Below are 25,966 nucleotides of genomic sequence, written 5' to 3'. Positions count from 1 at the left end.
TTAGAAGAGGTATTCCTTATGTGCGTGTGGGGGGGGGTGATGCCTTTTTCAAGATGGTACCTGCTATGGCAAGTGTCAGTGCCCTCCTTTTTTCCCATTCAGATTTTTTTCTTTTTTTCCATCCATTTGCACGTTTTGAGCAGTTTTATTTGACTTAATTCACCTGTTTCTATTTTCTGCAAAGCTAAAGTGATTAACTAAAGCTGCCATCTGGTCAAATAAATCTGTTGGTTTTCATTTAATCAAAACTCATGCAATATACAAGGTTTCCTTCATTGTGCGATAGCCTAGCAGATGTGATGGCTGTGTGAAAAGTAGGACATTCATAAATGCTATGATGTCTCTGATTTTAGGACTGCAATATTCTGAACTGTGTGTGTTCTCCGCATCAAAGTACTGAGTGGATCAGGGGGCTTGGCTTTGGGAGAGGTGGGGACATGGTTCAAATCTGCACCCAGCTGCTTTACCAGGTGACCTTATCTCTCAGCCTGACTTACCTGAAAGGAAGGAATAGGATAGGTGCCCTGTATGCCATCCACAACAGTGTGGAGGGCAGGACAAATATGTGGAAGATAAAATTAAAAAAAAGTAACTGGTTTTTTTTTTACACCCAACAAAGCTAAATCCTGTGACATGCAGAGCAGATCAAGCAACTCTGCGAATGTCTTTGCTTTAATTTGCAGGCTTCTGTTTTCCTTCTGCCGGCTGTAGGGAGGGGCAGTTCACGAGGAAAGGTGGTGGGAGCTCTCTGGCCACTTGAAATTCTTGTCACTGACCCTTAGAGATTTGCCTGCACCCTTTCAAACATACCCTCCCAATCAGAAACTTCCTTTCTTAAAATAAGATTGTTTGGGGGTATTCAGTTCCTTCACCCTGGACGATTACACTCTGCTCTGAGATTGCTGGAAGCAGAGTCTTGCTGTACTGTAAAATAAATTGATGTAAAGAATGCGGAGTAAAGAGGTGCAGAACTAGAACTGGTTTAGAAATTTGGTGGGTGCTTCTCAAGGTTTGAGTGAGGATTATGAGTGGTTTGCTTCTCAGACAAGTAATTGTCTGCCACTTGGTTGTGAATGACAGCTGTGAAGTGTGTGTGTGTGTGTGTACATAATGTCAATAACAACTAAGTGGCAGACAAATATAATAATTGTGTAATTATGTATAGTGTGTTTGTATGTGTTATTGGCCATTAATAATAGGTTATTGCTTAAATACAACTGGAGGGCACCACGTCAGTCAAGGCTTGGTTAAGAATTTTGAACTAGCAGTGGGAGACCCAAGTTCGAATCCCCACTCAGTCATGAAGCTAACTGATTGACTTTGGGCCAATCTCTCAACCCTAACCAACCTCACAGGGCTGTTGTGAGGAAGGGCAAGATCAAAATATGTTAAATAAGGAGGTCATAAAGTGACAGATCCTGGGCCAAGTCGCTCTCCCCGCGTTGTATATCACCATTTGGTAAAGTCTGTATAGTTCCTCTAAGTGGCGAGGAGCATAAGAAGAGTCTGGATGCTGGGCCAGGCAAGTGGCGCATCTAGTCCGGCATCGTGTTCTCCAGATGCCCGTTATGGGAAGCCCATAAGCAGGGCCTGAGCCCAAGTGCACTCTCCCCTCCTGCGGTTTCTGGCGACTGGTGTTCAGAAGCATCCAGCCTCTGACTGTGGAGGAGAGCGTAGCCGTCATACCTAGTAGCCATTGATAGCCTTATCCTCCATGCATTTGTCTAAACCTCTTTGAAAGCCGTCCCAGTGGGCAGCCGGTTCCCGGCTTTTGCATCTGATCTGAAATCCCCAGGAGCAAAGGGGGGTAAATAGCAAGCATCACCACTTGGCAGGATGGCCCTAATGCTAGTGCAGAGTGGTGTGTTCGCTGTTGGAAAATGGTTGTCTGTGCTCCAAACGGAATTTTCCTCGGCATGGTGCATGCCGAGTGGTTTGGTTTGCCTAGACTAGGGGTGCAGGCCCAGGGGCCGAATGTGGCCCTGCAGGACACTCTGTCTGGCCCTTGAGCCTCTTCCCACACCATACTCCTGGCCTCATTGGCACCCTCTTTGTGTATTTTTGCATGCTTGAAATGTGCCTTTGAACTCTGATTATGCCTCTGGCTTGCCTGCATGGAGGACAGAGAAGGATGTGTGTAGAAAGTACGCAGCTGTGCCAAGGTAAAACTTACATTTCATTGCTCCACCCACTTTTGCCTCTGGCCCTGCCCACCACTGGAATGTGGCCCCTGGATGGTTGCCCCAAAGGGAATGTGGCCCTTGAGCTGAAAAAGGTTCCCCATTGTTGGCCGAGTCCAGTGGTTCTTAACCTGGGGTCCAAGACACTTTTTCTAGGGGTGCGAGGCGTTGTTCAAGAGATTTTAATCTTAGCTAAGTTAGGCTAAAACACACATTAAAATAAAATAAAATAAAAAATGAATGGTATTTTTTCAGGGTGCGGATTTGGAAATCCAAGGGGTGCTGGCAGTGGAAAAGGTTAAGAACCACTGGGCCCTAGTCCATTGTATGTTGAGGGCTGATTCACACACGCATGTTCAATCAGTGGCTTGCGTGTGTGATGTGGGGCTTTGAAATTATGACAGGACTCCCCTTTCACATCGCTTCACCTTAAAACGCATTGCATTCAGTTGAGAAACTCAGTGAAGTACATGGATGTGGGAATTGGGCCCAAAGTTTGCTGGATCAGGGAAATGCAAGAACAAAGATGAGCATTGTGTATATCTCCAGGTTAAAAAAGAAAAAAAAAAAGGTCAGATCAGGGGATTGGAAACAAAGCCCTATGTTTAGCCTTGAGAAGAGAAGACTGAGGGGAGATATGATAGCACTCTTCAAGTGTCCTTGAAAGGTTGCCACACAGGTGGGCCAGGATCTCTTTTCAGTCATCCCAGAGTTCAGGACACGAAATAATGGGCTCAAGTAACAGGAAGCCAGATTTTGGCTGAACATCAGGGAAAACCTCCTATTAGAGCTATATGACAACGGAACCAATGACCTAGGGAGGTGGTGGGCTCTCCAACACTGGAGGCATTCAAGAGGCAGCTGGACAGCCACCTGTCAGGATATGCTTTAAGTTAGATTCCTGCATTGAGCAGGGGGTTGGACTTAATGGCCTTATAGGCCCCTTCCCACTTTACTTTTATACGATTCTATAATTCTATTTACTAGCACGTTTTAAGGCCCTCCTGCAGCTGTCGAACATGGCCTTACTTTCCCTTTCCACAAGTGAGATCTGCAACAAAATGTTGCACTGTGGGGTTCCAGCTAGCTAGCCAGCCCTGCCCCCTTTCAGGATATTCCATTTCGTTTGTACTCTCCTCCGCCCTGGGCTGTGGAGTCGGTACGCCAAACCTTCAACTCTGACTCCTCTATTTTTCTACTGTCTGACTCTGACTCCATCAGAAATTGCTTCTTGTCAATCAAAATTTATTTGGAAGTCAGAGTCGGTACATTTCTACCGACTCCGACTCCACCCAGAATTGCTTACGACTCCAACTCCGACTCCACAGCTCTGCCTCTGCCTGTCCATTTTCAGGTCCTCTCCCAACAGACAGCATTCTGTGCCCACTCAGCTTGATCAATCCTAATAGGGTTGTGGGTTTTTTGGGGGGAGGTGTTACCCCTTATATCTGTTCCCCTGAGTTTGCTGATATCTCCCTCTTATGTGTTGATAGTGCCCTTTTTGGCTACATGATTGGCACTCAGAGAATTGTCATTGCTGTTAGAATATTTGCCAACCTTGTACCCTTGAGATGTTTTGGACTACAACTCACATCAGCCCCCAGCCAGTACGACGTTGGCAAAGTCTGGCATATACGGTACAAGGAGATTTGAGAACAAAATGCTTTTTGTTTAATTGCGTATGATTTTATTTTTTTAATAGGTGTGCCATTTGTGCCAACAAATTTCCAACATATCTATATATGGAGAGAGAGATATCATGTATATATGTTTGTGTTATACCTTTTTAAACATTGTGAAATTTCCAACTTGCAGAGCAGGTCTGATGAAGTGTTGATAAATCAGGTCTGAAGTTTCTGTATGTTTTAGGTTTGTTTTAAAAACTAGGTTTTACTTTGACTGTTCAGTTTTTAAAAATATTAAAACATCTTGGCTCTTTCTTTGTTTGGCTTCAAGTTTCCAAATCTGTTTCTTGAAGATCTGAATCTATTTCTTGAAGTTGTTTCAGTTTTGCTATCTGTTGCCGTTTATTAATACAGTGTTGCTGGTACACAAACTATTTTAGGCTAACTTTACATGCTAACTTTAGTACAAGCTACCTTTAGTTAGGGAAGGAAGATCTGCAAACCGTGGGAAGAGGTGATTGTTAAAAGGGAATTAGGAGAGTGAATTTAGGCCTTGTTCCAGTTTGCCTTGCAAAGATTTGGATGTTAAGCCAAAGATCTCTTGCACATGTCATGCAAAATATTTGGTTATGTTCTGCTTGTTAGTGGTGCAAGAGCTGTTTTTAAGATCCTTACTATGAAGGTTGGGCATACAACCCAGACCCCCAGTTGTGTATGCCTGTTTGTAGAAGAAACACTCTCTCATTTGCAGCCCTTTCCTAAGTATTATACTCCAATAGGTGCTGGTGAGTTTACTAGGATTTAACCTCAAGGAGAGATATGCACAGGATTTTAACCATTGGGGGATCCAAGGCCCAGTGACTGGTTTTAAAGGGTCTTGGTTAGCAGACCATCACTGCCAGCCAGGAGACGGGAGGGCACCTTTTTTGGACCTGAGGACCCATTTGGAAATCTAAGAAAATATCATGAGCATCTCAAAATACCCACTTCACAGGGAAAAAATTGGCAGTGCTCAGAAGGCCCCCCCCTCCGAAAAAGAGGCAACACCTGCACATACTCCAACACAAATAAAACAGAGAGAAAAAGCAGGCACCCACACCCCGGGCAAAACCCCTGGCAATTTTCCACCAACTTGATTAAAAATTTGGAGGAGCCAAGAAGGGTTGTTGGGATTGAACCTGGGACCTTCTGTGTGCAAAGCAAAGTGCTCTGTCACTGAACTTTGGGCCTTTATATAGAGTTCTGTTGTGGGTTCTTGCATCCTGCTAACATCAGGGCTTTGTGCTATAACCAGCAATTGCTATAATTTGCGTCACTGAGTAAAATCTTCCAAGTTGTACCTTTCTTAAAGAAACAAACAAAGCTGATTTTATGTTGTTGTTTCAACTTCTTTTTCAGGCCAAGCCTATTTATGGTGGATGGCTCTTGCTGGCTCCAGAAGGCACTGATTTTGACAATCCTGTGCACCGCTCTCGGGTAAGGAGGGGGCTCCCAGAGCCGTGGGGACTCTGAGGATAGTCGCAGCCTAGGTGGGCTAATGCCCGTGGAGATTCAGTAGGAGTGCAGGAGAAGCATAAGATTCAGTTTAATCTTGACCTCAACTTTGCAAAACAACAACGCTGCACACACATCTCTCAAGCACCACAATTTTAGTCTTTGTGATTATGAAAATAATGCTCAAATGTGTGTGGGCAATGCCTGTGAAAAACAAAGCTCAGGTGGCTGAATAAGATTTCCAGGAGTCACTGGGTGGAACATCGCTGCTAGCAAAGTGAGAATACATTATGCAAAATGGGCAAAACTGCACATACTTCCTTCTTAAGTTAAACAGAGCACACAATCCATTTTTACTTGGATGTGTAATTGGGATTGCTTGCTCAGGTTCCTTCCAAAAGTCTGAGGGGAGCAAGAGTAAACACGGGGGGAGTTTAGGAGGAATTGCAGGGAAAGGATGGAACAGTTAAGGGTTACCTTTCTCTGCAAATTGGGTAAGGAGCATTAATTCCTTCAAATGTCCATCTTAAAATTTTGTATTTAAATTTTGAATTTTAAAATTTGATTCCCCCCTATCTTTCATCTAGAAATGGCAACGGCGGTTCTTCATCCTCTACGAGCACGGCCTCCTCCGCTACGCCTTGGACGAAATGGTGAGTGGCAATGTCTTTCCTCCTCCGGCAGTGCCCCTTTGAATGCTTGCTGTGGGCTGTCGCAGTGAGAGACCAAGGCAGTTGAGGCAGCAGCCTGCGTGGGCTGTCGACTTGCAGAGAGCTCGGCGACTTCTGTGTTTGGGAGGTGAACGTTGTCACTCGTAGACGGCTGTTTTTTGTGGGCCTGTGGACTGCGATGTGGTTTGGACAAGCATGCGCCGACTTTTCCTTTGGAGGTTCCACGTTTGGGAGTGCACATGGATAGGGCCCAAATGTGGAAGGTTCCAGAACGTGACAGGAAGAGAAGGCGCGATTCCTTTTTCCATCTTCCTGACAGTTCCACACTGTATGAACCAGGGGGACCGGATAAGTCTCTTTCCACTCAATTTTCCTTAACTCTTGTGGATGCCGGTTAAGAGGAGCCTCAACTCCAGGCGATGCCTCTGTATCTCAAAGTGGCTTGACAGGTTTCAGCTCTCCTTTTTTTTCTCTTTTTACCCTTGGTGGAGTTTTGTTTTCTTTAAGTAATGGGTGCAGCCAGCCACATGCTGTTGTGTTTCCTTTCACTCCTCCTTCAGGGATTTGTAGCTTGTTCTGCCATTCTGGGAAGGAGCCTCAGCTGAAGAGTGTCTCAGCAGGGTTTGGCAGCACTTTGCACTCCAGATAGAAAGCCTGGGCTTAATTTAAGTGGTTGAGTCAGACAGCGGTTGCCAGTCCTCTACACCTGCCGCTCCAAGTGGCTGCCAGCTTCCTGGAGTGTCTCCCTATAATTTAACAGCACATCCGGAAGTTCTCGTTTTGCCGACCTGGTGCCCTCCAGATATTTTGGACTACAACTCCCATCAACCCCAGCCGGCTGTGCATAACATAGGCCCCATCTGCACTATACATTTAAAGCAGTGTCATGGCACTTTAAACAGACATAGCTCCCCCCCTCCGAAAATCTAAACTGTAGTTTGTTAAGGGTGCTGAGAGTTGTATAGAGATTCCTCTTCGCCCTGAAGAGCTACAATTCCCAGAGCTCCCTGGGAAGAGGGATTGATTGTTAAACCATTCTGGGACCTGTAGCTCTGTAAGGGGAAGAGGGGGTCTCATAACAACCCTCAGCACCCTTTACAAACCACAGTTCCCACGATTCTTTGGGGGGGAGGAACCATGACTGTTTAAAGTGGTATGATACCCCCTCAAATGTACAGTGCGGATGTGGCCTTAACATAACATAGCATCATTTACACATCCACATAATCGAACGTAATGCACCATCCGCATAACAAAATATCACATCACGTTCAATCATCTGCACATCATAGCGTTCCACATAAGACAACGCAAAATAACATCACGTCCGCACAATATAAAGTGGAATTGTAGAACAGTAGAGTTGGAAGGGGCCTATAAGACCATCGTGGTCAACCCCCTGCTCGGTGCAGGAACGTAACGTAACATCACATGCTGAAGTTGTGGCCCAAAACATCTGGAGGGCATCAGGTTGGCCACAGCTGGGGTATGCTCTGTGGTGCCTGCCTGTAAATATCTGCAGGCAAACCTTGTATCCTCTCACTTCCTGGCCGCCCCCCTTTGTGGCTTCCTGGCGGGCAGGGGCTGAGAGAAGCATCCCAAGCGTCATGGCGATGGGACTGGGTTGCTCCTTCCCAGTGCTGTTGCCAATGAGACGTTGAAACTTTTTCTTTGTTGCTTTTGGAGCCCTCAAAGAACCTCCCGGGCAGATTCGTGAACATTAAAATCGTAAAAGGAAATGAAGATCTTGCCCGTTGTCAAAAGGATGACAGATGTGGGAGTTCTTCGGCTGGTATTCCCCAAGCGGTCACTACGTGAAATATTGGGCACTGGGTAGGAGATCAGCTTACGGTCCATACCACTGATTCTGGTCGCAGCAGGTGGCAAAACAGGGTGGGATCAACTGCGCTCCTAAGTTCATTCACTCATGGTGGCCACGTTCTTATATTTTGCATGGTTCTTACATTTTGCAAGGCCCCCAGGCCTATGAGGTGCGGGTGTGATAGAGAGAGCTGTGGCCTACTTTTAGAGATTGGCAGACTTTGTCAGGCTTTCCGAGAAATATGGAGTCCAACCTCAGCATGGTCTTTGGTATAACATGGCATTTGATTGTGGGAACAGGGCCTGTAATTCCAAACCTCGTCTGCTTCCCCTTATTCCTCCTTCAGGATCAGTACACGTGACCCTCTCCACACATTGAATTGGTGAAGGCTGGTCCATTAGGGTGGATGGGGCACTGCCGCACCAAGCTCAGACAGCCATCACCTGCCTGGATTTTTACTTACAGCCAGTCTAGGGGGAAGCTGCTGCCTGCCAGCTTAACCTTGGTGTTGCCCTTGCAGAAATTGGGAGGGAGGAGGATGGGGACAGGACTAGAATTATTTGGTTCTCTTTGTCATTGGCTCTGGTTCTGCCCGTCATTTGTTTGGCTCCACCTACTGTTGGACTCTCCTGCCTTCCGCCCCACCAGTCCCTGTGGGCAGCCGCAGCCACTGCATTAAATGAACACACAGAGGGCAGGGCCATGCTGGTTAGCCATGAACTGCTATGATGCTTCCTCAAAGAACATGTTTGGCAATTGTTGGAGGGTCTTCTGCATGTGCAGCTTGGCCAGGGGTTCTGGCCAATACATTGGCAGAGCGTAGCAGCACTGTGCAGCTCCAGCAGTGGCCAGGCCTAGCCCACATTGTCCCATGGTCCTCTCTGCATGTTGGTGCAACAAGCAGAGGGGGTCATGTGCCTCAGGAAGAGTGTTCTACATTCTAGAATTCTGAAGAGTGTTCTACATTCTAGAATTCATTCTACATTCTAGAATTCTGGGGTGTTCTGCATTCTGATCTAGTGTTCTAGAGTCTCACTCTAGGAGATGAACATGAATGTTGTAACCTCTGAGAACATCCTTTTCTCTGAGGGAGGTGACCCAAGTAAAGTTAGCGCTCTCTCAAATTCTCCTGTTAAGTGACTTAAGCTTTTTTTCCCCTTGATGGTTTGTTATTTTTGGCTGCAGTGAGAATTAGCCGGGGGTCCCCTGCTGTGGCATTTCTTTTGTGGTGTTCCAAGGGGAAAAAAAGGTCACTGTGGATATGCATGTTCTCCCACCCATGTTACCTATGCTGTTCCGCTCCCTTTGGGGCTGGAAGCAAGGCTTGTAGTGAAGGAACTAGTTTGCCCTGCATAGCAGAGAGAGAGTGGTTATGTCTGTCACTTTTCTGCCTCTTAGCCACGTTTGTACAACTCTGCACTTCGCTGGACAATTAGGCCCTTACCTCCACATGTGGTGGTTGTGTTTGCAAATGCCTGAATTGCAGGGAGTGTTTTTCAGGAGTTGAAGAATATTACGAAACAACAAATCAAGGGGACAAAACCTCAGTTAGTGTTGCTAAACACTTTGGATGGTCCAAAAATGAACCTTAGCACTAAAGAACTTAATGGGCTTTTGTTAACAACTGCAACGATGAGTATTGCAAGGTTTGCGCAATATCTTAGGGGTGCTAATGTTGACAACTAGTACACTAAAACCTAGTTTTTGCAGTGGCAGAGAAGTTAATACAAAAACTGTATAGCTAGAGAACAGATTAAGAATGACTTTTTTCTTTTTTTGCAATTTGGCATGATCTTTCTGCATCCACAAATAAGCAGACATCGGCCAATACACTATGTGCAGATCTGGAACTCATGACTTTGGGCATTGCTGGGATAGCACAGTTCCACCATTTACCTCCTCTCCCCCAGTTTATCTTGTATGGTCACTAGCAATCTGGGTCAGGACAATTTCAAGAGCCATCTCAACAGCACCTGAAGCAAAGGACTAAAAAGCTCAAGTTGGAAAAAGATTTTTTGTATTTCTTGGATATACTGGTTTTATAAATTTAACTAAAATACTTTTTAAAAAGTGTTTCTAATAGCTCAGGAAGAGAATGTAGCAGCTCAGAATATGTTTGCGATTTGTTCCCTTTTTGAATTTTGATACCTTGCATTTGAAGTTTTATTGCAGGGGTGTGGTAAGACCAGGTATAAGTGAGCATGAACCATGAACAAGGAAGGTGTCACATCAGATCTTATCTCAGCCCTTTCCATTTGTAATATAGGGATCATATGGGCCTGCCTTGCAGAGTTGTTTGGAAGGATTATTGAGAATATCGTGAAGTGCTTTGGACACTTGAACATGCTAAATAGGCGCTTTTGATGAATAATGATGTTTTGGCCTTAAAAACAGCCACATCTACTCAGTTGGCTTTGGGAAGATTTGGCTCTAGGTGAGGAGAGAAGCTTTGTTAATTGGAAGGTTTTATTCTTTTGCCAGGAGTGTTGTTGAGCCACGGATGATTTACGTTGTTATGTTGTGGAAAGGCAGGCCAGTAACTTGTGTAGACTTATTTACAAGGCTGCCAAGGAGACCAACCTTTTGGCTTCCTGGGGACAGACATATGAATGTGTTTTGAGGCAATTCCTTCCTCAGTCTCCCTTGCCGTGCTAAAGTTTATTTTTGTTTGTTTGTGTGTTCTCCAACACAGGCCTTTGAGAGAGAATAAGGAGCTGGTTTTTGGCTCTGTATGAAAACGAACTCTCAGATTCGCAAATCAGCTGCTTTTTGTTGCCGCTGGAACTTCATCCAAATCCTCTTAATCATCCAGGCCGGAGTGCTGTAAATTTCTCTGTCCTGTCTCCTGGCAACCTGGCTGCTTTCACTGGGGATAATGTTTCCTGAAATGACAATAGGAAGACAGCTCAGGATGGAGTTGGGGAGGGGAGGGGAGAGGAGAAATCCCAGGCAAGGTCCAGGAGTCAGATGCCAGGAAATCAGCAAGCTAGATGTTGAAGGAGAACATGTCAGTTTCTAGATGGTGGTTGTGATACTGGCCTGTGGGCAGCCTAAGAGGCCACTGGATGGAGAGTAGAAGGCACATGTTGCTGGAAAAGTTGTTTGAGGAGACTCCGTTGCGTGGAGAAGTAGGAGTCCCCTAGGCAAGGCCCAACCCTGATCCGGATGCTTTTCTACCTCTGCCACAAAAGATGGGGAACCTGTGGCCCTCCTGATCTTCATGGTCTACAGCTCCCATCATCCCTGACCATTGGCCCTGCTGGCTGGGGCTGGTGGGAGTTGGAGTCCAGCAGCATGTGGAGGGCCAAAGGGTCCCCATCCCTGCTCTGCTGGGGCAAAGGAACCAATGGCCTGCTGGACTGGGCAGAGCCACCCCTGGAGTCTTTGAAGGATGCTGTTGCCCAGGAGAGTCTCTTTAATCTGGCTCTCTACAACGGCCAGCCAAGCAGCGTCCAAAGCTTACTGGTTTTGGCCCCAGTGTCTCCTAATAATGCCAATTCGGTGCGTCAAGGCCTAAACGCTTCTCTCCTGAAAGTGCCATCTCTGATTGATTTACTGCTGTTTTAATAGCAAGGCCGGCCCTAGCATTAGGTAAAGTGAGGCGAGACCATCTCAGGCAGCAGATGCTGGGGATGCAGCAACAGCAGCCCCCGGCAGTTTCCCCTGAGCGCCCCCCGCCATTCCCCTCTGTTAGAGCTGCCTCTGCTGCGCGGCATGTCACCCCCGCCAAGCCTGCCACCTCCGATGCAGTGGAGGACACTTCTCCATCGCCAGTTTTAAATGAAGGTTCAACTCCAGTCCACTTGGTTTCTGTATGTGGAATGGGGACAGGGTGCCATCTTGTCCTTCACCCCAGGCAGAAGAATGTCTTGGGCCAGCCCTGTTTAATAAGTCATCTGTGTTTTTTTGTTTGTTTTTTTAATAAAACAAAACACAATAATTTATATTCCTTTCCTTTGTCTGCTGGTATAACACAGTGGGGAGGAGAGCCTGGCTGGGAGTCCAGAGTCTGAGTTCAAATCCCTGCTCGTGTCTCCTGGGCATCAAGGGCCAGCTCAAGATCACCCCCACAGTGTGGCTCAGGGGTTACGTGCCCTGCCACCTGTACAGCCGTGGGCAAGTGGCATAGACTCAAAAAGCCCAGTTGCCCCCCCAGCTGGCAGTTGCGGACAAGGAAGGGGCTGGCTTGTGCAGCTGTGGCAAGCTGAGCAGGCCCTAGGCAGCTGGGGAGGACTAGCCTCAGAGGGAGGCAGTGATAAACCCCCTCTGAATACCGCTTGCCATGAAATCCCTATTCATAGGGTCACCATAAGTTGGGATCGACTTGAAGGCAGTCCATTTCCATTTCATTTTTTTTGTTCTTGGCGCTGCTATTACGAGGTAATTAGCTTGTAACACTAGATCCCAACATCCCCTCCCACACTTAGATCAGCGGTGGTCAGAAGGTAGATTGGGAGGTACTGGTAGATCTCCCGAGTGGTTTGCAGTAGATCAGCAGAAGGTTTTGACTCTCAGATGTCTAACAGCAGCAGCAACTAAAGTTAGGTTGCTGAAAGAACACTTTTTTAAAAATAGCAATGGGGGCGGAGAGACCATGAGTGGATTTTTATCTGGAAGCATTCCTGGGCTGACCAAGTCTTCAGTTGTTAGGGTTGCAGCCAGTGCTAACCCTACTCAGAGTAGACCTATTGAAATTAATGGACATGCCTAACTTAGATTCATTAAATTCAGTGGGTATACTCTAACTTAGTGTCTGCTTAGTTGAGTCACTATTTTGCACCTGACTCTGGTTGGAGGATGTCAGGGTTCTAGTAAAATGACTTCCAGACCAAAGTACTTAAGACTGCCTTCTTCCATATCAACCATCTCAGGCCCTATAATCAGCAGGTGAGGACCTATTGGTGGTGGTGGTGCTGCTGGGAGTTGTCTGGTTGGTGGTGACCCATGGCAGGGTCTTTTTTGTGGTGGTTCCCCATTTGTGGAAAGCCCTACCTACCTCTGTCTCCCTCATTATTAACTTTTAAGAGAAATCCTGTTTACCCAGGCAGTTGATGGCTGAAACATACTGTTCCTGGCAACCCTGAAGTTATTAAGAGTAGATTATTGTTTTTAGAAGCTTTCAGCTGTTCTTAGAACTTTTAATTGTGTCCTTTATTATTGACATTTGCCTCCCTGGGCTCCTTTGAGATTAAGGGTGGAATATAAGTATAATACATTTAAAAAAGGAGTTCTCACAGGCTTGAAGTTGTCCACCCTAGATCATGTGCGGGGACCCTTTGGCCCTCCAGATGTTGCTGAGCTATTTTTATTTAATAAATTTGTGTCCTGCCTTTCCTCCCAGAAGGAGCCCAGGGCATCAAGCAAATGACAAAACGCTAAAAACGTTTATAAAACATCTTAAATAAAAATGGAAATGGACCGCCTTCAAGTCGATTCCGACTTATGGCGACCCTGCGAATAGGGCTTTCATGGTAAGTGGTATTCAGAGGGGGTTTCCCATTGCCTTTGAGGCTGAGAGGCAGTGACTGGCCCAAGGTCACCCAGTGAGCTTTGTGAAACATCTTTAGAAAGATCTTAAAAAGCAATTCCAATACAGATGCAGGCTCGCATAAGGAGCCTTAAAAGGCTCGTTGAAAGAGGAAAGTCTTCAAAAGGCGCCGAAAAGATAGCCGAGATGGCGCTGTCTAATATTTAAGGGGAGGGATTTCCACAGGGTAGATGCTGCCACACTAAAGGTCTGTTTCCTATGTTGTGCAGAACGGACCTCCTGATAAGATGGTATCTGCAGGAGGCCCTCACCTGCAGAGCGCAGAGATCGACTGGGTATATAAGGGGTAAGACAATCTTTCAGATATCCTGGTCCCAAGCCGTGTAGGGCTTTAGACACCAAAACTTGCATCTTGAACTGTAGCTAATGGACAGGCAGTGCAAATATTTCATTAGCAGGGTAACCCATTAGCGATATCATGCTTCAGTCTGCAGCTTCAGGACCAATCTCAAGGACAGCCCCACATAGAGCACATTACAGTAATTGACCCTAGAGATTACCAGTGCATGGACAGCAGTCATCAGGCTATCCCAGCCCAGAAATGGCTGCAGCTGTCTTACCAGCTGAAGCTGGTAAAAGGCACTGGGCCTTTAGAGACAAAGATGGTACCAGCAGCATTCCCAGACTACAAATCACAGGGGTGAGGAAAGATGGTGACTAAGTAGGATTGAGCTCCCCACACATCAAGATGGTGACTAAGCAGGATTGAACTCCCCACACATCAAGATGGTGACTAAGCAGGATTGAACTCCCCACACATCAAGATGGTGACTAAGCAGGATTGAACTCCCCACACATCAAGATGGTGACTAAGTAGGATTGAACTCCCCACACATCAAGATGGCGACTAAGCAGGATTGAACTCCCCACACATCAAGATGGCGACTAAGCAGGATTGAACTCCCACACATCCACTGATGTGCAGGGGTTTCAGTCCTGATTTCCAGCCACATCTCTGCCTGTTTTGCACCTGATGTCAGGTAAAGGGGCAGGTGGGCGTGGCTTGGGGAAAACTGCCTCGTAGGCCAAACAGGGAGGCCTGATGGGCCAGATTTGGCCCACAGGACAGAGGTTACTACCTGGATGTGTCATGGACTGAACGTGGGATCTTCTGCATATAAAGCAGATACTCTACTTCTGGCAATAGGGTGCATAACTAGGACCTCAAAATCTACCACCAGAAATCTAGTCTGGAAGGCCAATTAAGGCACCCATGTCTCTGTCACAATTAGACTGGGCAGCGGCCTGAGGTGAATTGGGAGCCAGTAACCTAGAACCGTGAGAGGTCGGTGTTCAGAATCAGAGAGCAGGACCAGAGGACAAGCCAAGATTCAGGACCGAAGAGCAAGACCAGAAATGCAAGAGATGCTAGAGCTCAGGTATAATAATAATAATAATAATAATAATAATAATAATAATAATAAATTTTATTTCTAGGCCGCCTATCTGGCCGCACAAGCGGCCACTCTAGGCGGCGTACAAGATCAAGTAAAATACAACATACAAACTACATAAAAACCCAGAACTACAATATAAAACGAAACCGAACCCACCCATAGCTAAAACCAATAAAATTAGGCTACCCCAGGGATCTTGTAGGCCTGCCTGAATAGCCAGGTTTTCAAGGCTTGGTGAAAACTTGGCAGGTAGACCTCGTCACTCCAGCAAACCATCCCTGAGACAGGAAACCCTCTTATACTTCCTGCCCAGGAGGAACCAATTGCTGCCCCAGGCAGAGTCACGCCGGAAAGTTCTACCCTGAGCAGCTGTAGTGACACAGCGTGCCACACGGGGCAGTAGTCAGCAGCTCCTGACGCTGCTCGCCTCCAGACAGTGTTTTGCAGGAGGGATTCAAGCACATAACTGGAAATTCAGGTTTGCCCAATTCAGGTGTATTAAAGTGTTCTGCTGTGCTAGCGCAACAACTCTTTTTGAAAAAAAGAAAGACTTTTTGTGGTTAGGAAAACAATGGGGAAACGCACTGGAAACTGGGATGAATGAAAGATTAACAGGAAGATCTGTCAATGCCCCATAAAGAAATTGGAATGAATGCTCTTCGTCTTGTGTCCTCCCGGCAAACAAGTCAGAACAAATCTGCTATATATCTTGAAAAGTTGCTTGTTTGTTCACTGTACATTTGGACACCTCTTAAGTTACCGGAACCATTTTTGCATGTTTGGATACAGTTGGACGCCATTTTGAATCAAGATGGCCGATGGAACCTTTCAAAACTGCACTGATTTTTTGTTTTCGTGGAATTTCCTTAGAGCAACACTTGATACAAGGCTGCCAGCGCTTGATAAAGGAGGGACGTAGTCTAACCTCTGTATAAGCTTTGTGCAGGGAAATCACAACAAATGTTAGATAAATAGGTTGTCTGGAGGAGCCCATCTTGGCTCATAGTCACCTAGGGCAGCTAGAGGAACTTGTGGAAGAGTTTCCCTGTGTGACTTGGAAACTGTGTCTCGGGGAAAGGCGTTTTTGAATCTGACACAGTAGAGATTTGAGGGAGGATGGAGTCAGTGGGAAGAGGGGGAAGAATTGGGAGTGGTATAGAGATACACTCTTTCTAGCGCAGATGTCCTTGGCCTGACCCAGAGGGAACTGCGTTTGCAGAACTGACAGTCCTGAATCAGCACCCTAATCTCTTACCACACATGCTCTGAAGAACAGAGAGATCTTGAAACCCCACCTGGTGCTTAAAGTTACTCATGTCTGTTCCGAAAAATGACGTCGCTCTGAACGTCAGCACAGATGGTTCTGGAAGGAGATTGATGACCTTCGGAGCAGACGCTCGTTGTCTGCTAGGGAGATGCATTGGGACATACTGACCTCGTCTCTCCTTAAACATTCCTGGGAGAGGAAGGGAGTTTATAGCAATGGCTTCATAATCCCTCTGAGTTTATACCGGCAGATCCCTCCAGCTAGCTGCTGAATAGTCCAAAGAAGGAAGGTTTGGGCAAGGCAGGAGGAGGTTAAAAAGTCATTGTAGGATTAAATCCCCCCCCCGGGCCCCCAGTTTACCTAATCCTGCACCATTCCCACAAGATACAGTGATGGCCACCAACCCCGGTGGCTTTAAAAGAGGATTTGATGAATTGGAAATTTAGGGAGCTGCCTTATGCTGAGTCCGATCATTGGTCTGTAGCCCACTATTGTCTACACTGACTGGCAGCAGCTCTCCAGGGCTTCAGGCAGGAGTCTCTCCCAGTGCTACCTGGAGATTGAACCTGGGACCTTCTGCATGCAAGACAGAGGCTCTGCCACTAAGCTAAAGGCCTTTCCCAAAATCCATGGAGGGTAAGGCTCTAAATCGCTACCAGCCAGGATGGCTATGTTCTGCCTACACTTTCAGCAGTCATATGCCTCTGAATGCCACTCGCTCCCGGGAATTGCAAGTAGGCAGGGCCCTGTTACCCCCGGGTCCTGCTTGTGGGCTTTCTGTAGGCATCTGGTCGCCACTGTGAATACAGGATGCTGGACTAGAGAGGCTGGGCTCTTCTTAAATTCTCACTGAAATCCAGGTTCTAGATTGGAAACAGGTGGTGCAGATTACAAGTGCTTCCACACATGTGCCTGTCTTCTGCAACAATATTCTACAAGTCTGCCTGCCTGTCTTTTCCCCTGAGCCATTATTTGCTGGTATGAATAGGAAGGAATTCCGTCCGAAAGATGAGAGGCAAGTGATTCTTATTTATTGCTTTTTATTTATTTACTTACAGTATTTCTACAACTGAAAGTCCTCTGGGTGGCTTACCTGGGAAGCCTGCAAGCGTTTCAGCTAGGAAACACCTTCAAATCTTTCCCTAGGGAACTGCATTGGGAAATATGACTGGGTTATGGAGCCTTTACTCCAATCCCCATCCTCCTCTCAGGCCTGTCTGCATTCTTAGCACCCAATACAGTTCAAACCAAGGAAAGGAGCAAAGGGCGCCATGACTTGCAGGCCTCTGAGTGAGTCAAGTTCATATGTTTTTCTGTCATTGAGTTGGCCTTTTTTTGTCTTTTGTCTTCCACACTTAATTGGGTGAAACTAAGGAAAGAAAGATGAGGAAGTATAGGTTTGGGCGGACTTCTAAATGTAGTCAGTCATGCATTTCTGAAATATGTCTGAGGATGAAAAGGGTTGCATTTCTGTTTTGTTTTTTAGGGATTTTTTAATAAAAAATCCAACCCTTCAAACAAATAAATAAAAATTCCGGAATGCTGTGACAACTTATAGAACCAAAATACAACCAGTAAAGAGTGACAATAGAATATACTCAAAACAAATAAAAATGGCAGGTAAAAGCAGCATAGGACCAGTTCCAACAGAGGTTCACCCAGCCTTCAGCAACGTGTTGCTCTCCAGATGTCTTGAATTATGCGTGAGAGTTGGAGTCCAAAACATCTGGAAGACAGCAGGTTGCTAAAAGCTGGGTTAAAGTAACTTTTAAAAACCCAGGAACCTTTTCTAAAGAATTTTTGTTTGGCAGCAGAAAGAGGTTAGTGTGTGCACCTGGTGAGTTTTCATGAGTAGAACATTCCATTACCAAGGCACCACCACCAAGAAGCCCCCCCCTCACCTTGCCTAACAGGGGCATCCAAAGATGGTGATCTCAACATATGCACAGGCTGTTAAAGGATGGAGCTTTGAAAGCTAAAATTGCAATGAAGGATAATAAAGGCCTATAATACCCATTAAGTATTAGCGACATATTTTCCCGCACCACATTAGAGACCCATGATGATACTGCGGCGGCAGTTGGTCACTCCATATTCTCCATGCTTTACCTCTGTTCATACGGTGGATGGCCATTTGCTGAGCTCCAAAGCCCTACTTTGATACACCAGCTTCGCTATAATACTGGGGAAATGCTCTCCAGCTGTCTCTAGCAGATCCTTAGGACGCTTTCTAGACCACACCCCTCACCAGTCCTTGAATTGTGAGTGGCCGTTCATTCGGCCAGATAGGCGGCCTACAAATAAAATTTTATTATTATTATTATAATGCCTGTTACCTTGGATGGAGATAGGTGTGTGTTTGTGTGCAGAAACCTCTTGCTTCTCTGTTGTTGGAAGTAGCCCACTGTACAAAGGTAAGCGTTGCATCCATTGCTCTGCCTACGTTGCCTCTGGCCCCACCCACGACTAGCGTGCGGCCCCCGGAAGGTTGCCTATGAATGAAAGCGGTGCTTGGACTGAAAAGGGCTCCTCGCCCCTGCTGTAATAGGACAAAATGTGCTGCCCGAATCGGCCTTAGGATGGCTGTGGTACAAAAGGCTTAACAGGAGTTTTAAGGGCTGCCTTACTGGGGAGGGGGGTCTAAATGGCAGATTTATAAACTGGCTGCAAAGGTTGGCCGGAATCTGTATGTGCGTGTGGTTGGCGGGGTGAAGTGATGATGCACTCTGCCAGGGACAGGGGTTGATGCTTCAGACACTTTCTGTTGTGGCATCTTCTTTGCACCTATGACCTAGAACTGTAGTGGGGCTTTTTTAAAGTGCAAACTGCTGCTGTTTAAGAAGACCCACAGGCAATGCGAGGAAAAGGCCATAGCTGAGTGGTAGGCCACTTGCTTTGCATGCAGAAGGTCCCCAGGTTCAATTCCCCGCATCTCCAGGTAACACTAGGAAAGACCCGGGTCTGAAATCCTGGAGAGCTGCCTGTCAGAGTAGACGATATTGAGCTAGATGGACCACACAGTGGTCCAACTCTGTAATTAGCAACTTTATGTGTTCCTAAACCCTGAGGATAGTTCTTGCGTTATTTGATAAGTTTTTATAGAGCTTTAGAAGATTATCCAAAGCCCTTGAAATGCCCACACTGAAGAGAAAAATAGTGTTAATACTTTTTAAGTGTTAATATTTTATTATTTAATTTTTCTAAATTGTATTGTTTTTATTGATGTGTATTTCCATATTTTTGCTTATTTTTTGTAAGCCACCTTGAGGGCCTTTTGGCCAAAAGGCAGCATAGAAAACAACAACAATAATAATAGGTCTGCCAGGTTGCAACGTGGAGATTGCCCCTGTGCCTTTTCAGAGCATTGGGAGGCAAGGCAGTTATGGCTCTACCCTGGGCCCTGTATATATATGAAGCCCCTCTGAATATTCCATCCTCAAAGCTCTATAACTACCACCTTGGTAGTGGCATTTGTATGTTAGCAGCTGATGAAGGCGGAAAATATATATATATTTTACCTTCACCCGATTGAGCTTGGTATAGGTTTAGTACTGAAAAAGACCTACGTGGCCTTTTTTTTTTTTAAAGGCGCTTGCTCTCCTCGCTGCCGCTTATTTTTAAAAATAAAACGAGACGCATGGATCTGGACGTCTTGGCCGAGGAGCTCTGCTGACCTCGCAGGGCTGCCGTCCTCTTGCCGAGGTCACATCTGCTCTGGAGCTGGGGGCCAGGCTGTTAATGAAAAGGTTGGCCTCTGCTTGGAATGTGCAGGGAGTGGCGCCCACCCGGCTCTTGCTGAACAGCCACAATGTTCCCACCGTGCCAGTTCCTGCTTCTGGTCCAGCTGTGCCTTTTTTTTTAAGTTGCAGCCCCTGTGGGCAAGCCAACTGCTGGCTAGCCACGGCTACTTGAGAAAGGCCTTTTGGTAACAAAGGCTTGAGCAGGCTAGGAGCATAGCTGTAGGCCAGACTTCGGCAACCTGGTGCCCTCCCGACGTTTTGGACCGCAACTCCCATCAGCCCCAGCCGGCTCATGCTGGCCATGCTGGCTAGCCCTGATGCTAGGTGCATGCTGGCCATGGCCCTTGGCCATGCTGGCTAGGCCTGATGGGAGCTGGGAGTCCCACACAGCATCTGGGAGTCCCACCAGGCTACGTGGCTGGCTGGCAGCATCTCTCCAGGATTTCCAGCAGGGAGTCTCTCCCGGCCCTACCGGGAGATGCTGGAGATTGCACCTGGGGCGTCCTGCATGCCAGGCACGTGCCCTACCGCTGAGCAAACCCAGATCAGATCCAGCGCTGTTCTTTTCTTAAAGGGGGAGTATGCCAATGAGGACTTAAATCCTGCAGTTGTGGTTGCCCCCCTCTTCCCTGATCATGGACATTTTGTGAATCCTCCCCTCCCCCTTCAACATTTCCAACACTGAAAGAAAGCACAGCTATGAGTCAGCTGCCTGTTCGTCTCTCACAGCCTTCCTTATGTCTTTAAAGAGTCAGTATGATGCGGCCGTGCAGCTATTGTGGAGAGATTTTCACCCCCTTTTTAATGCTGGTTTTGGTCTTTTGAGACCTCTCACCAAGCAACCCCTGCAGAGTTATTTGCTATGTTACCCCAATCCAGTTTGAATGACTTTGTATTTGGAGGTATACTGCCTCTGAAACGAAGGCACCGTTAGCCATAACAGCTAGATTTAAATTAAATTATCTATATTTGTATCTAACCTTCCTCCCAAGGAGCTCAGGGCAGTGCGCCCTCAACCTGCCTTTCATTCTCTAGACCAGCCTTGCCCAACCTCTGGGTCCTCAGATGTTGTTGGACTACAACTCCGATCAATCCCAGCCAGCACAGCTAATGGTCAGCAATGATGGGACTTGTAGTCCAGCAACATCTGGGGACCCCAAAGGTTGGGAAAGTCTGAAACAACCCTGTAAAGTAGGTTAGGTGGAGGGATTGTGACTGGCTAAAGTTGTTCAGTAAGCTTTGTGGCTGACCAGGGATTTAAATCTGTGTCTTGAGTTCAACAGTCTGATCATAATGCCAATGTGGTGTCTTCCAGATGTTGTTGGGATATAAATCCCATCAGCTCCAGCCTACCCAGGCAATGTTTAGGGATAATGGGCATTGTAGTCCCACAGAATCGTAGCATAGTAGAGTTGGAAGGGGCCCTTGAGGCCATTAAGTCCAACCCCCTGCTCAATGCAGGAATTCAACTTAAACTTTTTAGGGCATCAAAAAAAAATTAATTTAGCGTGTTTGTTTTGCTTTAAGTTGAATATATAGACTTCTTCCAACTGTACTATTCTATGATTCTCTTTTACCTGTATTTTTTTAAGCCCAGAAACAGTTTTCAGTTCTCTGTATAAAACAGCAATAGACTACTGTTTCATCATTGCTTATTCAATTTGACTGATAGCATTGTGCTATATGCTTTCTTTTTTATGTTTAGAATTTTCCTCGCTTTCTTCTCCTTGATATTATATTTATCAACCTTAAAACTTAAACTGCCAGGCTTGCCTAAGAATATATATTTGGAGTTGGCAGGCTTTCACTGTTACCAGTGAACTTACAAAATGGAAAAACTTTCCTGAAAACAATTGCTCCTCTCTGCACCAAGTCAGCGACACTCGCAACAGTCTTTGTGATATGTAATCCTCCCATACACAGGTGTTCACACCCAATCAATAAGCATTTTGCTAGCTGAAAAACCCTGCCACCCATCCCCTTTACAACATCTCTTTATTTTTCTCCTCTTTGCAACTTAAAGCTAAACATACCAGCATATATATTTTGCCAGCAGGGCTTCTGGGTGAAGTTTTTGAGGTGAAGCGAAGTTTGTTCATATAGGCATTTTTCTCCTGAGCAGATCTGGATTAAGCTGTCCCCTCTCAAAGGCCATATTCTCTTCCCCCACCTCCAGTTTTCTGCAGCTGTGGTTTGGGGGGGGAGTGAAATGGGGGGTCTGTAATGTTGCCCAACATCCTGTTCCCATGGTAAGCAGCCAGCGTGATTTAGGCCTTTGGGGGCTGCTCATTTTTCATTGCATTTTGCAAACCTGCGTAAAAGAGTCCGGATGATGTAAAGGAGACTGCGATGATGAGACTGCTTTTTCCACATATGGCTGGAGGAACAGCTGGGAATCGGCACTTTCAGATTAATTCCTGGGAGAGAGGAGGGGGAGTTGGGAGAAATGTCGGATAATTTGTCCCAGTCCTCTTTGCTTTTTTGCAAAAGAGGAAAGGAATATGTATATATATATATATATATATTCTGCCTGGGAAAGGCATTCCATAAATGGGAATGTGGGGGTGTGTAGATTATTCCTCTTCCAGTTTTTCTCACCAAGCTTTTGTTTCTGCTTGCATCTGTTGTGCATGAGTTCTTGTTTTTTATATGTGCCGCTTCATGTCTCCCTAACCTCCAGGCAACTTGTGGTGAAGCTTGTCTTGACACTGAAGTGAAAGGAACTCTTGCTTTTTTAAAGCCTACCTTGCTTCATGTCTAGAAACCTGACTTTTTAAAAAAAAATAGTGTGAGATTCTCAAGATGCTGAAAACAGTGCCCAGTCCCAGTTTATCACTCGTGTCCTGAGTGGTTATGGAATTGCAGAATTGCAGAGGATTGCAGAATCTGAGAGAGGTGTTAATGCTGCAACAGAACAATGACCCAGTTAGTCCAGAACGGCCATGCTTAATGTACCCAAATATCTTCTAGGACATCTTTTTCACTCAAGGGCCGCATTTGCTTGTGGATGACGTTCCGGGGGCCTCATGCCAGTGGGTAGGTGTGGGCAGGGTCGAAAGCGAGTAGGATGTGACTCACTCACCTTTTGTTCAGCAGAGGCTCCTCCAGATGACCTGTATATGGGAGCATTCATCCTAAAGCTTACGTGGAGGTTAGACCATGCCCAGTCTTTTATTAAGCATTTGTTCGGATTTGTTTGCAGGAAGGTTATACAACAACGGCCTTTCACTTTGATTTACTTGCATGGTGTTTATATGGCTTCCTGTTAATCATTCATTCATCCCACACTTTCCTAACTACAAAAGTGTTTGTTTTTTAAGTGGATTTGTTGTGCTAGGGCAACAGAGGGCTTAATCTACTTTAATAGCACAAACCTGAATGTCCACTACGTGCTTGAATCCCTCCTGCAAAACACTGACAGTCTGGAGGTGACCTAGGTTGCGTTCCAGCCATAGAGAAGTCAGAGGTTTTCACATTGTGCACATGCATGCCCCCACCCCACCCCAATGCACCTATCTCTCCATCTAGGCCGGCAAGAGGCATTATCACACGTTCAGGGGCGTATTTCAGCCAAGCAAAAGCATGAGCTAGTGTGGTGTTGTGGTTGGAGTGTTGGACTGGGACCTGGGAGACCAGGGTTCAAATCCCCACTTGACCATGAAGCTCACTGGATGACCTTGGCCAGTCACTATCTCTCATCCTAACTCACCTCACAGGGTTGTTCTGAGGACAAATTGGAAGGGAAAACAGAACCCTGGGAACGGTAGTTTGCCCCTCATAGAGCTACAATTCCAAGCACCCTTAACAAACTACAGTTTCTACGATTCTGTGAGTGGGAAGATGTGCTTTAAATGCATGGTGTGTATGCAGCCGAGATTAACAGCTGTTGCTCCCAGCTGTACCATAAGCTTGCTTAACAACCATGGAGTGTTTAAGGTCAGAGGTAGTGTTGTTGCTGCTGTTTTTAAGTTATGGTCCACTGTTTCAAATGCAAGTGCACAAGGTGGCTTGCAAAAGCGTAAATATGAAAGAAAGATAAAATTCCACGTAATACCACAAGTTACAAAAATGCTGCAGTCTAAAATAGCAACAGAATATGTGACTAAAATTAGATTCCTTCAAAAACGTACATAAAAGGGGCACAAGTGTATTCTTCTTACTCCCTTACTCTTCTTACTCTGCCTCACTCACAAAAGGCCCTCTCCCGGCTACCCGCCCATATTACCTGTCTTGGACAGCGACTGGATCTGAAGCATAGCTGTATTCGTATTAAGTACTTAACTAGGGTTCCTGGGTGTAAAACACTACATGAAGTTTAGCTAGTTGTAGCCCATACAACAAGCCTATAAGGTAGGCCTTGTTTGTTATCCCCATATTACAGACATGAGGGCTGAGTCTGAGTGAGGAGCTTGCCTAAAGGTAACTGGTGAGATCCATGGCCGACTTGAGATACAAACTTGGGGACTTTACGAACTCATAGCTCAGTCTGCAAGCCCCTTTATGCCAGGAATGGGGAACCTTCTTCAGAGGGTCACGTTCCCATCTGGGCAATCTTCCGGGGGACCCATGAGAGTGGTAGGCAGCACCAGAGGCAGCAATGGGCAGAATGATGAATGTCAATGTTACCTTTGTCCAGTAGGCTCCTTTCCACACACCCCAGGCAGCCAAGAAGCATTACCCAGGTTGGACACCAAAGCCCTCAAAGACGGTGTGAGGTGGGGCTGATGAGGGGGCATGGCATGGAGGGAGGGGTGTGGCCTAGGAAGAGATCCAAGGGCCAGTTAGAGAGCCCCATATGGCCATATTTGGCCCCCTGGCCTGGGGTTAACCACCTGTGCCTTGTGTATTACCGTATCTTGGAGAGTAACCAAATATATCTTCCCTTGGAGGGCTGACATCAAGGCTTTGCAAAGTCCCTTCTTGTGATCTGAGTTTTTTGGATAAATTGGTGACTTCCGGTAGTAGCTACTTGAAGTATAATATAGAGTCTGGAGACGAACATCCTTGTGAACATCCACGGTCATGTGGCCAATCGCTGTTAGTAATGGGATGCTGGAATGGACTAGAATAGACTGGTGGTTTGCATTGGGGGAAGTTTAGGTTCAAATCCTCGGGCAGCAGTGGAGCATAATGGTGGCCTTAGTCACACCAGACCTTTCAACATAACCTGTTCCTCAGGTTTGTGAGGATAAAATTGGGGAGGAGGGAGACTTAAAGGGGCTTGATTTGGCCAACAGGGTACTAGTTGTCAATCCCTATTAAAAAGCCACGCTTGAGCCCTTCCCTTCATGAATCCATCAACAGTAATTATTCCTGTTCTTTGTGCGTTGGCAGTGAATTCCTATTGAACCTGAAAACACAAGAGTCTTTTACAGTAAGCTAAAGGGGGGGGGGGCATGTTATATGGGAAAGCAATTCCTCCGAAGTAGGTCTTGTAGCATTTCATGTGGCTTCCATCCGTGGTGGAAGTCAGCAGTTTTTTCTGTCTGAGAAAAGCAAATGCCCTTTGTCCATTGCTCCTGGTCAGGACAGATTGAACTCAGAAACTCAGCTCTTAAATTAGATTATTCACAGTTGCATTAAATAAATAAATTTTAAAAATACGATATCACACACACATAAGACCATAAGAGCAGCCTGCTGCATCAGTCCAAAGGCCCATCTAGTCCAACATCCTGTTCTTGGTGCAGCCAGCCAGATGCCCATAGGAAGCCGGCCAGCAGAACCGGAACACAAGAGCCCGTGCCAGTTCTCCCCGCCTGTGATTCCCATCAACTGGTATTCAGAGGTGTACTGCTTCAGACAGTGGAGGCAGACCGTGGTCATCATGGCTATTAGCCATGGATAGCCATATTGTCCGTGAATTTGTCTTAATTCTTTTTTAAAGCCATCCAGGTTGGTTGCCGTTGCTGTGTATCAGATTATTTCCAGCTGGTATAGCACAGTGGGGAGGAGAGCCTTTCTGGGAGGCCAGAGTCTGTGAGTTCAAATCCCCGCTCATGTCTCCTGGGTGTCAAAGGCCAGCTAAAGATCACCCCTACAGGGAGTGGCTCGGGTTACGTACCCTGCCACCTGTGCAGCCGTGGGCAAGTGGCATAGTCCCAAGGAGCCCAGTTGCCCCCCAGCTGGCAATTGCGGACAAGGAAGGGGCTGGCTTGTACAGCTGTGGCAAGCTGAGCAGGCTGTAGCCAGCTGGGGAGGACTAGCCTCAGAGGGAGGCAA

General features: G+C 46.4%; 1 protein-coding gene across 7 annotated transcripts in view; it reads left to right on the top strand.

Annotated features, from left to right (window-relative positions):
* MPRIP (myosin phosphatase Rho interacting protein) overlaps positions 1-25,966 on the top strand; it is a 173,886-nt gene that overhangs the window by 25,987 nt on the left and 121,933 nt on the right. For 6 of the 7 annotated variants that reach the window (XM_061599702.1, XM_061599706.1, XM_061599708.1 and 3 more), the window contains exons 2-3: positions 5,204-5,281; positions 5,887-5,952. In XM_061599702.1, coding sequence (XP_061455686.1) covers positions 5,204-5,281; positions 5,887-5,952 — 144 coding nt within the window. Of the gene's footprint in view, positions 1-5,203; positions 5,282-5,886; positions 5,953-16,942; positions 17,020-25,966 lie in introns of those variants that run through there. The other variant, XM_061599707.1, reaches the window with a different exon arrangement.

This window comes from Rhineura floridana, chromosome 17 (genome assembly GCF_030035675.1).
Source record: "Rhineura floridana isolate rRhiFlo1 chromosome 17, rRhiFlo1.hap2, whole genome shotgun sequence".
NCBI lineage: Eukaryota > Metazoa > Chordata > Lepidosauria > Squamata > Rhineuridae > Rhineura > Rhineura floridana.
This window is presented reverse-complemented; position numbering and strand designations above follow the sequence as displayed.